The 15,567-nt window shown below is 45.3% G+C and overlaps 1 protein-coding gene, 1 long non-coding RNA gene and 1 other non-coding gene across 5 annotated transcripts; 2 read left to right on the forward strand and 1 right to left on the reverse strand.

The window, feature by feature from the left end:
- Positions 1 to 323: 323 nt before the first annotated feature.
- On the reverse strand, positions 324 to 11,805 carry TAF12 (TATA-box binding protein associated factor 12). Of its 3 annotated transcripts, XM_044997669.1 has the most exons (7): positions 11,667 to 11,805; positions 8,418 to 8,500; positions 5,581 to 5,832; positions 3,818 to 3,895; positions 3,314 to 3,428; positions 2,597 to 2,685; positions 324 to 800 (listed from the first exon to the last, which is right to left on the reverse strand). In XM_044997669.1, the coding sequence occupies exons 2-7, from the start codon at positions 8,484 to 8,486 to the stop codon at positions 765 to 767; spliced, it is 639 nt and encodes a 212-aa protein (XP_044853604.1). In that variant the 5' UTR covers positions 8,487 to 8,500; positions 11,667 to 11,805; the 3' UTR covers positions 324 to 764. The 3 variants fall into 3 exon arrangements, with proteins under 3 accessions (XP_044853604.1, XP_044853603.1, XP_044853602.1); XM_044997668.1 differs by lacking the exon at positions 8,418 to 8,500; XM_044997667.1 differs by lacking the exons at positions 8,418 to 8,500; positions 11,667 to 11,805 and adding an exon at positions 10,837 to 11,000.
- Positions 11,806 to 11,988: 183 nt separating this feature from the next.
- On the forward strand, positions 11,989 to 15,400 carry LOC123355322. The gene is made up of 4 exons (XR_006575062.1): positions 11,989 to 12,136; positions 12,606 to 12,888; positions 13,767 to 13,821; positions 14,883 to 15,400. It is a non-coding gene; the product is annotated as an uncharacterized LOC123355322 (long non-coding RNA).
- LOC123355612 lies at positions 13,404 to 13,545 on the forward strand. The gene has a single exon (XR_006575160.1). It is a non-coding gene; the product is annotated as a U11 spliceosomal RNA (small nuclear RNA).
- Positions 15,401 to 15,567: the final 167 nt, after the last annotated feature.

Genomic DNA, 15,567 nt, shown 5'->3' on the forward strand with positions numbered 1-15,567 from the left:
AACTGGACAGATACCATTAGTTTATTTCAAATAGGCCAAACAGCCAAAAGATGGTAGGACTTGTGGTCACTACTCACCTCGGCCGGATTTCAACTGGCTTAGAGGCAAAATGGTCTGTGTTGTCCCTTACCAGTGCAAGAGCAATCCCCTCCGTTTTGAACCTAAACCTGGCATGTCCTTTGAACACCGCTGCAGCAAGCAGCCCCTCTCTCCTACTGCCTATAGTTTTAAATTTTAAAACTATAGGCAGTAGGAGAGAGGGGCTGCTTGCTGCAGGGGTGTTCAAAGGACATCAAATGCAGAAGCACGAGACTATGCCCAGCTTTAGATTAATAATTTCTTTATTAATGTAAAACAAATGCAAGTATTTATATAAACACTGACATTACAAAGTACTTGAACTGGCAGGAGGGAAGGGGGAAAAAACGAAAACCTCTACAGATGCTTCTAATACTGTCCCAAACAAGACCAAAATGCTCTGTTCCTTGGACAATCAATCACTTATACAATAAACCACTTTAATGGTCACAAATAAAGTCTTTGTTTCAAGATACAATGCGCTCTGATGGGGTGCTGGGGAAGGGGGCATATAATGGTTTTTGGCCGATCTCCTCAAAGTCATAGATATTGCTGCACTGTTAATAAAAAATATATGCTTCTCTGTAAAGCATTAAAAAAAATATCCCATGGATGGTGTCATGGAGGCTTCAGCTTAGAGGCAGATATCCCAAAACGCACAGTTGTCTCCCTGCTATTCCTTGGGGTTATTTCTTGGTTGTTTTGCGGATCAGTGCCATCCTCTGAAACGATAAAGGGAAAATACAGGGAACTGAGAGTCTGGAACATGGTTATTTCCAAATCAAGCTGGGAACATGGCTATATAGGAATGAGATTGAAAAAACACAGGGTCCACAACAGGTTGCTTATGCAATACCATATGTTGAAAGTCAGCTCTGGTGAACAGTGGTGATGTATCAAGAACTACAGACACAAGCCCTGTTTACAATGGCCTTTAAACACTTTGGGAACCACATTTTAACAGTTAAGATGGGCTCTACCTAAATCCATTTGTAACTTGATTTGTCTAACTTGTGGGAGAGGCCAGACTATAAGCCATGCTGAGAAATGTTCCAGCCTGGATCCTTCTCAGGCTTGTACATGCCTGTAGGCAACGTTCTACCATGAATTAGCCCGACCTGTGTTTAAACATTGTTCTTTAAGTCTATCTGAATCCTAGCTTGGATAGATCCATAGCCAGAATGTTTAAAAAAAAAGGTTTTCAGAGTCTGTGCTTCTCTCCTTGGGAGAAATTCTGTCCGGAGTCGTCATTTCAGTTTGGTGATTCTACCTTAACTCTAATTTCACTCAATCATTAGCACATTTTAAAGATTTTACTTGCATTGTGCAGTGAATCAAAATCCACTTTAAGGCCCTCTGTCCACACCCGCACAACATTTTATCCCCAGTGTCAGAAATGGAGCTGTCACATTACCATGCTGGCGTGTTTCACGGGGGTAGAGATTTTTATTGATGGCTTTGGCCTTTGACTTAAAAAACCCCAGCAACTTCCAAACTAGGAGCAAGGCAGAAACCAGTACTGAACAAGTAACTAACAGCTGAAATTCCAGGACAAGCACAAGTGCTCTTCCAAGAGGAGCCCCAGCCAGATATTTAAGGTCGGAGAGGAAACAATTTTCAGCTGCCCCTATATACAATGGCAACAAGTCACTTGTTGCCACGTTGTGCGGTAACCGTTTGTTTCCAGTGGAAAGGACTCTGCAGCTGTCCTGCAGTATTTCAGTAAGACCTGGGTCACTGCTGAATACACGCATAGCTGCTGCCATTAGCTGACAGAGCCATCAGCCATACATTTTAATGCAGCGTTTAACAGCAAGACTTGCAGTCCTAGTCACTCTTGATCATAGTATGCAAACGGTAACCCTGGACTCCTGCGGTTTTACAGACAGGGATTCCCTCCAGTCAACATGGATTTTTAAACTCTTCTGGAGAGAGAGCTTTCTGGCTATTCACATGTATGTTGGCTCCATGCAGAACGGACCATGAAAAACCAGTCATGCAGCATTGTCTCATGGTCATGGTTGTGTTTTGGCTCCTGAACTGAGTGCCTTCTCCCTGACCTCTTAACTGCCTGTGGATGAAGGGTTGTTTTGGGCTCCTCCTTGGAGCGTCAGAGGCTAGGTGAGAATTGCTCTCCAGCACTGTCATCACTAACTGCAAGGTCCACTGTGCAGGGAGCCAGTATGACAAACTAGCAATGTCTCCTATGGAGTCTCCCAACAACTGAGTCTCTACCACAACCTGAAGGGTGTGGCCACCAGTTAGAAGCGAGAACCTAGCAGCAGCCATGAATCTCCCTGGCTTAGATTGTCGCAGCCCTGGGAACACACTGCAGGGGGAGTCTAAATGAATATCCAAGGTCCACACACTCATCAGGATTCCCTTCTTCTTGGTCGCAATACAAGAGTGGAGATGAACAAGAGCAGCCCTGGCACATGTGGTGGGAGTTGGACAAGGACTCTGCTTGTATTGACCCCCCGACATTTGGCTTTTAGTGCATTCGCAAGGGGCTCCTCACCTGTTTGTGAGCTTCTGTAGTGCAGGCTTTTTTGTATGGCCGGATTTCTTCAGAACCAAAACCTGGGATCCACATGTTCCACTGGCGCTCTGGAACAGAAAGCACAGATCACTGCCTAAGAAAGCTGTGCAGAATGCCCAACACAGGGAAGCCCTCAACGTACCATAACAAGAAGAACTAGTTAGAAATAGAGTAAGAACTATTCAGTGAACCCCCCTGGTGCCAGGGCTGCAGATATTTCGTGAGAAATGGGGGTGCTGGGGAATCCGGACTCCAGTGACTAAAGGCATTTAAAGGTTATTTATTGTTTGTACTGTGCTTGCATCTAAGGACTTGAGTCAGGGTCCCGCTGGGCAAGATACTATATACACCTATTATAAACAGCCCCTACACCAGAGATCTTACAATCCAGGTTGCAGAATGGTACAAAATGGCATAACCATGCGTAGGAATAGGAGAGTTTGGAGGAAGAGAAACATTTAACGTGTCCCTGATTCCCAGCAGGACGCCTAGACAGCCATCCTAGGCTCAAGCTTCCATGTCTCTGCTTCCACACGTTTCAGTTAGACTATTTCCCTCAAATGTCCCTATTCAGGGTTTGCCCTAGTTGTGTAGTGTATCCAGATCGCTACTCCAAGGCCTAGCACGGACAATCCCCTTTCAGGTACTTCTATCCCTCAGTTCTGTCTCCTCACTGACAAGATACAAATCTCTTACCGAGATGCAGCTGGACGTCCTTCACTTCCAGAGTGTTTGATTTGCGATGCCGGGCGAGCTGGCAGGCAGCTGTCACCACGCTCTCAATGAAATCATCAGCAATCTGCAACAGCATCTGTGGGGGGAGTAGGGGGTTGAAGAAAGCAGCACCTCAAACCCCTTCACATTATTTTTCGATGACTGTTACAGTCAAACAATGTAGTGACCACTATGAAATTCAGCCCTCAGGAGCCACTGCTTGCTGAAAACAGTACACACTACAGAAAATCCCCTGGGACGTCTGGGAGAGTCACCAGCAAGAGCTGGTTAGTAAATTAGAATAAATACCTCTGAGCACCAGCAATGTATATGGACCTTCAGCACCATGTCTGATGCTGACCAGAGCTTGTGTAACAGCACCATTGTATGAACCAATCCTCCCTGTATTGGGTAAGGGGCTATGACAGCTCTGGACTGGCTCTGCATGGCCCGTTTTACTGGTACGGGTGGTCACACATGGCCTACCTCCTCCACATCCTCATCCAGCTGCTCATTGGGATCCACCTCTCGCACCAGGTCCTGCAACTTCTTCTTGGTTAAAACCTGCGGGGAAAAGGGGGATGATTTCCCACACTGCATTAGCAATCTGACTGGCAATACGCAGCACAGCAGCAAAAAATAATAAAAAAAATTCACTCAAACTGCCCCCAAAACTGTCATCAAAGGTCCAGGCTATGCACAGTACTGACAAAATGGAATGGCACAGAAACACTGGGCAATAACTAGGCGTTCTCAAACCTACTTGGCAGCTACAAACAAAGCAATGGCCAACGGGCCGGAATAATGAATACGGCCGTCCTCCCACGTGAGACAACATTTGCTACCATCTCTTTCAGACCAAAATACTGTTGATTAAAGTGTGCTGGCAAGAGAAAACAATTGCGTAACGAGAACTCTTGAAGGGTGGACTGTAAGTACAAGGATAATTTCAGTAACTGCAGGGTTATATTATGGGCGAAAGATAATATTTTACATTTCTATGGTGCCTGTCATTCAGAAGTGCTTCAAACAAGCTACATACACCACAGCTGGGCGGAGGACAGCGGCCAATTAGCACAGAGCATGCTGCACAACAGCAAGGAAGGGAGGGAGGATTTTATTAGTTATTGAGCATCAGCAGCATGCTGATTGCTGCAGGATATAGAGGGACAGTGATCACCCTGTCCCAAAAGTCTTACAAGGTAAACTAGATACATTTGGTTCAATGACACTGAGGCAAACCCCTTCTCTTTTGAGAAGTGCCAAGGAGTCGAATGTCCACAAAGCCTGAGTTTAAAAAGCACCAGAAAATCTACACACAAACTGTGCGGCAGTCAGTCTGTTTCCCAGGGTAGAATGAAAGGCGAAGTCAAAGCTACTGGGATCTGATCTGTGATTCCCACAAGATTAGGGAGTTCAGACATGATTATGCTGTTGAGCTACCCCCCTCCAGGGGAGCACGACCTTCTTTCCATCTCAGCTTCTCTCTTGGTTCTTCTGAAGCGGAGCAACAGCCTCCATTCCAGCCCCAGCATTGCCACAAGAATGGGACCGCACGGGGTGGGGGATATTTCTGCAGGAGAAGGCATGGTGTTGGAGAAGACTGAAATCAGATACCTTCCTTTTCCGGAATATGTCCCATTTTGTTGCCAGAATGCATCCAATGCGTGTGTGCGTGTGCGTGTGTTAAAAACTGAAAACAAGTGTTGCATTATATGCGTAAAATGGCAGCTGTTTGACTGTGGTGCTGCTTCCTCATTGTCCCGAGCAGGTATAGGTTACCTACATACACAGTAGGTTGGAGCCAGCAATCTGACTTCAAAAGCCAGGTTTAAACTGACCTTTTGACTGTTTTGACCTATTTCAGGGAGGCCGAGGAGGGGACTCTAGCACACTGCCCTACACTTGTTATGATGACCTACAGCATTGGAAGACAGATTTTCACTGTAGTCAGTATTTTGTTTTTCATACAAGCCACACTTTGAATGGGATTTTCTGATCTCTCCCTGATGTGCATCACTAGGAGACTAGATGCAACCTGCAGCTGATCCATACAGCCTGTATCTGATTCAGATTGTAAGCTCAACAGAGGCAGGAACCGAATCTCTGTGTAGTGCTGGGTGAACCGTGGGTACTCAACTGATCAGTTTAATTAATGTAAAACATTTCCAGGTCATTTAAGGGAGAGTAATCAAACTATGGGAGGGTCTGAACAACTCCCTGCTTGGCAAGATCTCAAGTGAAATTACCTGGTTGCTTTCAGGACTTAGGCGTCCCCCTCCACTAGGAGTCCCTGGCATCTTTGCCACGGTGGTACTGTTTGCCATGGAGCTCTGTGGTGGCGTGTTGGCTGGTTCCGGCTTTATCGAGGAGAAACTGGATAGGTTGATCAAGGTAGATGGGCCAAACTGGTTCATAATCTGCTGGGCTTTAGTCTTTAAATCATACAGCTTGTCAAGATCCTGCTTCTTTTTGGGGTTGTGAGGACCCAGACCAATCAGCTGGAGAAGGAAAGGAACACCAAAATTAACAATGGGGTAAAGGTGTGAATTTAGAGACTGGATTTCACTCCCTAAACTCCCCCTCGCTATCTGTACTAAGACCATATCCCATAGGCAGTGCCTGGAGGCTTTCAACTTAATCCGATACTTCTAAACACACTTTGAGGGGAGGAAGGACGTGGGTGGGAAAAGGAAAATATTTTTGTACATTAAAAATAAAACTTTAAGGGAAGGCAATATGGTTGCACAGATTTCACTGAATGGCGAACCGATGATGGGTGTGAAGTCTGACTGAGCCAGCCTGAGTATATCCTGAGAACGTTGCATTCCCTCTTCCAGTCTAACACCAAAATTCAACCCAGGCCTGAATCCTCCAGACCTGTGAAAGGTCTATTCCCTCTTCTCCACCTGTGCCTCTTTGGAGGTCTCCATACTTACTCCTAACTGGCAGATTAATGACAACCTCCTGAGGTATAGTTGGGAAGATTTCACTAAAGAGGAAAAAATCAGATTATAAAAACTCCTCAGGGCAGGGACTGTCTTTTTGTTCTATGTACAGCGGGGCCTGGTCTATGATTGGGGTCTCTAGGCACTATCACCATATGAGACTCTCCATTTTTCCATTTCAGACATCTGCTTAGTTGGGAAGAGGGGAAAGCCGAGTACAAGCTCCTTATGTAGCTGCACTGGTTAGATCCTAACGCAGAGCAGGAAGGCACAGTTCTAGCATCTGCCACACAACACCCACAATGCATTTCAAGTCTGACTGGTAATTATTCCGGAACCAAGATATTTCCAACAGCAGGGCAGTTTTGCAATGAGAACAGATATTGAAAGGCTGGCGTAAGCCCTAGAATTCAATTTCACCTATAAATCTTGTCAGCATTAAACCAGGTCTCCTAAAGTGACATGACAGTAGAAAACCCTCCTTTGCCTCTAATTCCATTGATTTACTTGATTCCTCACTTCAGTTGAGGCTTTCAGCTACACAACATGGAATTTAGTGGACTGTCAAGCAAAGGCCAGGACTAATTTCATACGCCTAACTAACGGCCTGCTCTTTCCAGATTAGCCATAAGCTTCTCGGATTAACTCATGTCATAGGCCACTAAACACCAGATAACTTTTGGACTGAATCCAAACTGGCAACCTAGGTTAGTAAATAAGGTGTAGAACCTTGAGACATCTACTCTTCCTAGCACACTACTACAGACCCGCCACTTGGCTTCCTTGCAGTCAGATCCATAATAGCATGGCTGTGTCCAAACTTGTGTTCTTCAGTTATCACCAACAACGGTTAAGAAAAACTGCAGTGATTAGTACTAATGCACAAATATTTATTAAATTGTTCGAACTATCAGAGTAAGAGATTTCAGATGCTTTTACAATCTTTCACTGTTCTACTATCTCAGTTCAATGAATGCAGTTGTCAATGGGATTCCTGTTTCTGCCACTATTTTGCTGATAGTTCAGACCAATAAGTAGGTGGTTACATAGAACATGCATCTCACTATTTGAAAGGACAGATATTAAGCCATGAAGTGACTTCTAAGTGGAAACTTTAATAGCAGCCTATATTAACTCTGAAAAATCTTATTGCCCGTGCATTGAGGCAAATGCATTTTCTGTGTCTGAACATAAAACTGGTTGTGATGACAATTTTTGTATTTCTGACTTTTATTTTAAGTGATTTATTTTCCATAATTAGATTTTGGAGTCTCAAATTCTCTTATACTGCAGTTTTCCTCAAACTTTTCTACAAAACAGCACCCTCTGGAAATGTCTCTTCTCACGGTGACACAAGTGATGCAAGCTGAAAACAGGCTACCAGGAAAAAACAAAACCAAAACAGATCAAGGACATTTATATATAAATGAAGGGAAATAATATTTTCTACCTTTAGTAGAAAATGTGATTTTCCCCTATAACTGCATTAAATTCTTTGTTAGTTTGTATTAATTCACACAGAAAAAAATCACTCAAAAATAATCACACAAGAACACTTAGCCAGTTGATATTTTAGTGTTTCATTCCAATGCTCAAAGTCATGCACCGCTGTAAATATATTACGTATATTTTTCTTTTTAAAAACAAACATAAATGCAAGTCACTTAATGTAGCTCTGATATCAGTTTCTAGCCCAATGTTAACAGATTTTAAAATAATGCAAAATCGCTGTGTTCGTGCCTTGGGATGTTTTTCAATCGTACAGAGCCCTATAAGCTCTTTGTTGGCATTTCTGGTGTGAGGCCCCTAGAGCATAGTGCAAGAAACAGACAAAAGGATTCCAGGATTTCTGCTTCTGACACTAGCTGGCTGGGTGATCTTGGGCCAGTCACTTAGCCCCGTGCCTCAGTTTACAAGGTAGGAAATCTTACCTACCACGGAGGGGTCAGAAGACGTGAAATGCTTTGAAATCCTTGGGCAAAAAGCACTATATTAATGCAGAGCAATTTTTACCCTCACCTCTAATTTCAACCTTTGGGCATAATCAAATCATCAGAACACAAACAAGATGTGGATGCACAGGTTTCAACGTCAAGTCCTACATGCCACTTCATGGCAAGCTCAAGCAATTTACTCACAGCTATCTGAGTGTCTAGATCTTTAATTACATCAGCAACTGCTGTGGGCCCAGTGAATGGAGCGGCCATTTTCCAAAAGCTTCCTGTAAGTAAATAGCCAGTGTTAACCTCGTCTCCCCTCCTACTGTGCTACGTACTTCTCATTCCCACAAAGATACCAGTTGTTTTGCATGTCACCTACCGTATCATAGGAAGATCAAAAGGAAACAAGCTTCAGGAGACAATACACACCACAACACAGGTATGCCTTGTCCTTATTAAAATGATTAAATGTAATTTTTCTGGGTGTTTAATATGAAGCCTTACTTTAAGTAGTAATTGTGAAGCTAGCATACCTTGTCTTCTGAAGTGGCAAGGTATTTCCCAGGATCCTCAAGGGTGAAGGGAAGTCTACGTTTATGTCAAATCTTTGTTTTTAGGTTAAAAGTTTAAGTACAGGGCTAGTTGGTATTGGAGTAGAGGGCACAAGAGTACAGATTTTTGCAACAATAGCTTTCTTCCACAGCAGGACTATGCCCCATGGCTTGTACTGATGCCACTGGCACCTGAGTAATCTGTATTGCAACTGAGTAAGTATCACTACTGCAGCATTAGACTAGAAGATGCAAAGTTACTTATAGTCTACACAACAAGATAACTTGTCGAATCATTCACCTCCAGCTCCCATTTCCAGGGAGAAAAGACATTAAGCAAAGAAATCTGTACAGAGAAATTAAAAGTAATCGGCAAAGGATTTTTTAGGAAATTTGGATGTACTTTTTTTTTGGCTTCTTTATGACGGATAAAAGCTTAAAAAGTTTTCTTAATAGCTTGCTTTTTAATTTAGAAATACAGGACTGTCAAGTCTGGTCATCCCTTGTTTTGCTAGAGGACCTCTTTGGAAGCGGTGGGTATCTCAGGAGAAGTATATTGCAAGTATTTATACATTAATTGTAAGGGCAGAATTGGCTGAATCTTTAAGAGATCTCCTTTCTACTAAGCGTTCATTAGGCATTGGAGTGATTTATGTATTAAAGTTTTTAACTGTGGCTAAAAACCTTCCTCCCTCTCAACTGTTCTGCTTTCAGCCTTGCAAAGTCGTAATTTCATTATTTCTCAAGTTATCACAGAATCTTCCAGGATAATGAAAAACAGAATTTCTAGTGTTAAAAATTAAGCAGACAGGACCCATTCCAGCCTCTCATGCTCATCAGACCAAAGAAAAGTTACAAATTCAGTTGTTTTCCCCTTTGTAGGTCACCTTTAAGGGTTTGATTCAAACCTTAACATGTGGAGAAAAATATGTCAGCACACTTTGTAAAAGAAGCCACTGAACACCGGCACTATGGCTGATTATATAGATGGTCATGGATCTTATACTAATTAATCAATATAATAATCAATCAGGTTCAAAAACCTAAATATGAACACAGAGGCCACCTATCTTTACTTTAAAAAAAAAAATCAGTTCCACCACTTCTGAAATGAAGAGCCCATTTTTTAACCAGTTTAATACATTGGACATCAGGAGAACACATTATACAATGCATCCACAGCCCTACTCAGGTTTGTATGAACAAGCTAAAAAACAGAACTGTAGAAATACATTCTGTACCCTAACATAGTTCCATAAGGTTCTTCTTTGTGTTTGAGTCAGGAATAAATCATCTCTCTCAACTCTAGGAAAATGTATACTGTTTTCTTGCGTATCACAGCAGACGTTAACTCATTTAAAAAACTTATACAGTGGGGTTCTCTGTGGCTATACTCCATTAACAAAGGTTGAAAAATTAATCTCATATCACAGACTTCTAAAACAGTCTCTGAATGCTCAACTACAGTATAATTAAGTTTTCACAGACATTTAGTCAAATCTCAGTAAATTCTGCAAGCTTCCTGCATTGAACATGCACTCCTAGGCGCAATAATAACGCACTAATTATGACTGGATAGTGTGCAATATATATTCTCAACAACTAACAAGTTCTATTTTCCAAGATAACATCTGTGGATTTGGCAGAATATAAATGCTGCATTTAACTAAGGGAAAATGTGTAGAGCCCTGTGTGAATACCAAATTTGTATCTGAATTCAATCAGCAAACATGGTCCGCTGATATCCACAGATTTGCGGGGTTCTAAAAATGTGTTTTTACTTCACATTTCCAGGTCCAAAGTCTTCTAAACAAAACACTGCAGGATTTAACATGGTCTAAGTATTTGCTTATTCAACATGTGTCACTTTGGACAGAGTAGGCCATTTTTTCCCCTTTAGAGATTTTTTTAAAAGCATACTTCCCTTGCACTTCAGGTTTTTCTCTTAGCTACCAAAAATATAATATGGCATCTCCAATGATATGCAAGGAAAAGGAACATGCATACATTTTCTAAATGTGAGAACACAGAGGGAAATTTCAGTTTCTCCTAAAATATAGTTGTACCCGCTGTCTGAAGTAGTTTTTCACTGCATGAACAACTGAATACTCCATGGGAGCTTACAGATATTCCAGTCATAGGGTAAGAGTTCAGAGCTTTCTCTTTCACTTTATAAACTCCAGTACACCACGAGTGAAGTCATTGGGCAATTCAATGGATCTGCCATCTATTTTCAAATCTCATTTGAAACCAACTTTTTATCCTTAGAGCTTTGAGGTTTTCCTTCTGTTATTTTTCCCCTCTAAGGCATTTAAGAGCTAGAGTTTGGATTGAAGATGCGATACAAAATAAAATTAGACTGCACTTCGCATTTGAATTTAGGACCCCGGGACAGGGTGACCAGATGTCCCGGTTTTATAGGGACAGTCCCGATTTTTCACAGCTGCTGTCTGGTCTCTCTACCCCAGGATGAATTGAAGATTTGGTATCCCTGACATCCCCTTGCTCTTGGCCGCACTGTACCCACCTAGACAGGGAAGAAGGGCGCCCTGCTGGGCTGGAACAGAATCCTCCAGCAATGACTTAAAGTCTGTGTCCTTCCCATGGCGTTTCACTCCCAGTTCGTGCACCCCAGGCTCTGCAAGGGGATGCTGGAGATTAACCCCTCCCGTCCCCCGCCCCCCATGCTGGAGGCGCCTCTCTGGTGATGCCGGGAGCGCGGGACCGCTCCCTAGAGAGTCTCCCAGGGCTTAGCCCGCCCGGGAGCACGGGGGGGGGAGCCCTGAATCCCCTGCTGGGGTCCTGCCTGGGAGCCCCTAACCCCCGCTGGGGCGGCTGCTCCCCCCGTCTCTCCCCCGTCTCGAGGAGCCCAGCCCCGGGCGGGGCCCGCACTCACCGGCGCCCCCGCCTATCGCCCCATGTTCCGCGGCCGGATCCCCCGGCTGAGCTGCTGCTGCCGGCTCTGCGCTGCGCTGCTCGCCCCGACCCTCCCGCAGCAGCAGCAGCAGCAGCGTCCTTCCGCCGCCGCCCGGAAGCGCTCACCCCGCGCCCAACCAGCGCCTCCCTGGCACAGCTGGCACGGAAACGACGCTGGGCATGCGCACCACGAGCAAGCATCCCAAAAGGCGCATGCGTCAACTCCCCCCCCCTCGAGAGGGCGCCTCTGCTAGTTGTTTCCCGTCATCGACTGCGCATGCCCCAGGGCTCTCGACCTCTGCGCAAACTCCCCTAGCCGGAGGTGTTTCCATGGCAACGCAACGGGTTCCCCATCTGGCCTTGCGCAGCCCCCCTCCCCGCGGACACCTAGGCCCCTTGGCGGCCCCACCGTGAATCCCGCTGGGGGTCCCGCTGCCGTCCCGCGTGCGGGTAACAGCCACCCGGGGGCGAAGGGGAGTGTGTGTGTGTGTGGGGGGGGGGTCAGGTAGATTCCCGCCCCCTCCCCCGGTCCCGCGGGAAAGGGCGGTGCGTTGGGTGTTTAATGAAAGGTTGGACGCGGCCAGTGAGATGGCTCAGGAGGCGGCGGCCGCTTCGCTTGTAGGCGCGCTAGAGCCATGTACAGCGCCGAGCACCGGGGGGGGGGCAGGTCTGTGACTGCCCCGCCTGCCTGGGTGCTACCCTATGACGCGTTCCTATGGCGCGGTGAATAATAGCGACCCATTACGAAATGTTAAGCAGAAAAAAGGCGAATCGTAGCGGGGGAGGGGCGGGGGAAGAGGTGTGGGGCAGAGCTGGGCCCGAATTCGGTTTACGTTGGGCTGGTGGGGGTCAGAGCTTGGGGCAGCAGCTGATAGCTTGGCTGGGTTCACGTTGTGCTCCCCTTGTCCCATCCGTGCAGGCAGCGAACAGACAGTGAAGAAAGGAGCTAGCGAGCTTGAGGAGAGACCCCTGGCCAAGCGCAAGAGAGATGGTGAGCGGCAGTGTCAGGGGGTAGCCAGGTTAGGCTGTAGCCACAAAAACAACAAGGCGTCCGGCGCCACCTTAAAGACTAACTGAGAGTTACTTGGGCATCAGCTTTCGTGGGTAAAAACCTCACTTCTTCAGATGCACGGAGAGAAAGCTGCTGGGGGAGAAAGCAACACACACAGGAGAGGGTCACAGCCCCACACCCGTGCAGCAAGGTGAGCAGGCTTTATGGGGAGGGAGGGTATCGCTCAGTGGTAACACACTTAACTGCAGATCAAATGGTCCCTGGTTCAAATCCAGGTACCTACTTCAAACTGCTACTTCTCCCCCCCTGCCTTGTTAGTTCCCATCTCTTACCCAGGGGCGGCAGCAGCCTCGCCAGCCTGGGGCTTGGCTGGCGCTTTTACCTTGTTTGGAAGCTGCTGCGGATTCTCCGCCTTCCCCTCACCCTGGCCCCGCCCCTCCTCCCGCTCCGCTCTGCCTGGTCTATGGTGCAGTCCCAGCGTGCCATGCGCCTTATTTGCATCTCCTCCCGGCCCGCTCTTGTGCGCACATTTGAACGATTTCTGGGTAAAGTACAGTAAAGTAAACGAAAAAGCCGCGATGGGACTCAATGGGGGTGGTTGTGGGATGTGACGAGTCGCTTCTGTGAAGGGGGCCGACCGGCATCTCGCCCTGACCTTTAAAGCGGAGTCACAGCCTGGGGAGGCGGGGCTGCCTGCTGTTCGTTAAAAAGGGCTTCTGCTGTGTATGGCACATGGAGTGGGGCGGCTGCGGCCTTACCCTGCCTCGTGCGGAATCGACATCAAGAGATTTCGGAAGCACAATTTTTGCTCCTGGGGCAGCTGGTAATCGTTGGTTCCGGCGCCCCGAACTGCGTTGTTAAAATCAGAACGAGTTTTGAAAGCTCTGTTAAAAGCTGTGTTAGAATTAGCTCTTTATGTCTTCAGTGTTTCCGTCTACCTTGCTTGGGTGTTTGGAAGTTTTGTAACTGAGAATGGACAGAGTGTGCAGGGGAAGGGATTTTCCACACCCTAAACTGTGTTTCCATAACTCCTTTAGTTTAAATGGGACTGTTTCCTTCTCTCTCAAGGGTATGACTGACTGCTCCCAGACTGTTGTCCTTCCCACTAAGGGGGTGAGTGGGTGTAAGTAATAAATACTTGAAATATATTTCTAAATTCCTAGTACTGAGAATTATTTCTACTCCAAATACAAATATCGTTGTCACCCTTGCTTTGAAGTCTTTCATAATTTTCCAGACAGGAAGTACATTTATCCTGTAGAATTTCATTTGCTTGATATAATTATTAACTACCTAGAACAGAATATGTGCATTTTCTCTTCCCCTCGCTCTGTTTTTCTGTGTTTGGCCTTGCTGTTTGCTAAATACTTAATGCTGCATTATTTATCCCTTCCTGCAGTTAGATTATATTGAAGCATTAATTACATGGGGGGGGGGCGGGGGGAAGAAAGAAGCAAGACACCATTTGTATGCTTGCAGTTATTTTAACAGAGGGCCATCTAGCCAAGTGAAATTAAAGTTGCTCCCTGCTTGAGTTTAACCCCCCACACCCACCTGCACAAGGGTAAAAATCAGATTTCCCCAAATCTTGCTGCAATCTGCAAAATATTGTTCCTGAAAGTGATCTTGTGGCTGGCAGCATTTGAATCAGAGAGAGGGAGTGGATAGGTTGCCGGGGGGTGCTGGTGAGGTAATTCTTTGGGTGCTGGGATCATTCCAGATTAATACTGGTTATCAAGAACAGGGGCTCAGCCCACCTCCCAGTGCAGACTAACACAGACATCATGCTGGGCACAGTACTATGGTTTATTAATGTATGTATTCACTGTCTGTATGTGTGTATGTAGCCAAGTGTACTGAGTTTTGCCATAGATAGATTAGATAAATAAAGGATGTCTATGAGGATTAGATAGATAGATTAGATAAAGGGTGTTTTGGGGATAGATAGCTAAGGGGGGTGTATGGGGCTGGATGAATGGATAGATAGCTAAGGGGGGTGTATGGGGCTGGATGAATGGATAGATAGCTAAGGGGAGTGTATGGGGATGGATGGTTAGATAGCTAAGGGGAGTGTATGGGGATGGATGGTTAGATAGCTAAGGGGGTGTATGGGGATGGAGAGATTCTATAAAGATTTTCTCTTTCAAATATGAATCTTTAAAATATTAAATGTCTCCCACTCAGTTGAAATGGCACAAAGTGCAAATGACAAGGACAAGCACTGACTGGATACAGAAACTAGCCCAGCAGAAACATCCTGCTATGAGGAACTGTGCACTGCCTAATGATGCTCAAGGACCCTGTCAATGTGTTCTTGGGAAAGGGGAGTTTATGTTAGAGACGTGCAAACAATTCCCAGGGAATACTGGGTTTGCTCTGCTTGCAAAACATTCAGATTGTGAAATTTCCTGGGTATTTGGTTCTCTGATATTGTTCACAAAGTTTTGCCATGGATGTCAATGGGAGTTTTGCCATTCACTTCAATGGAGACAGGATATCACCCCAGCAGTTTTCGGTTAATTTTTTTTTTTTTGGCTGAAACAAAACTGAATGTTTTTCCAGTTTTCAAAAAGCAAAACAGGTTTGTTTTTCTGTTTTTTGTTGTTGTTTCCCCTTTGTCTTTCCATTAACCCTCCCTTTTTTCCACTAAGAAAGAAAGAAAAAGCCCCCCCCAAACTGAAAAATAAAAAAGGTTCAGGTTTTTGACTGAACCAAACCCCTTCATTTTGGTTGAAAATTGATTTTTAAAAAACCCAAACATTTAGACATGTTTTCCTGCTAGTCCAAATAACTTTTATTCCCAGCTCTTAGGTAACCTACCTCCGCAGGCCAAGAATGCTGATGGCTTTGGGTGGGAGCACTAGGAAGA

Source organism: Mauremys mutica, chromosome 23, assembly GCF_020497125.1.
Source record: "Mauremys mutica isolate MM-2020 ecotype Southern chromosome 23, ASM2049712v1, whole genome shotgun sequence".
NCBI lineage: Eukaryota > Metazoa > Chordata > Testudines > Geoemydidae > Mauremys > Mauremys mutica.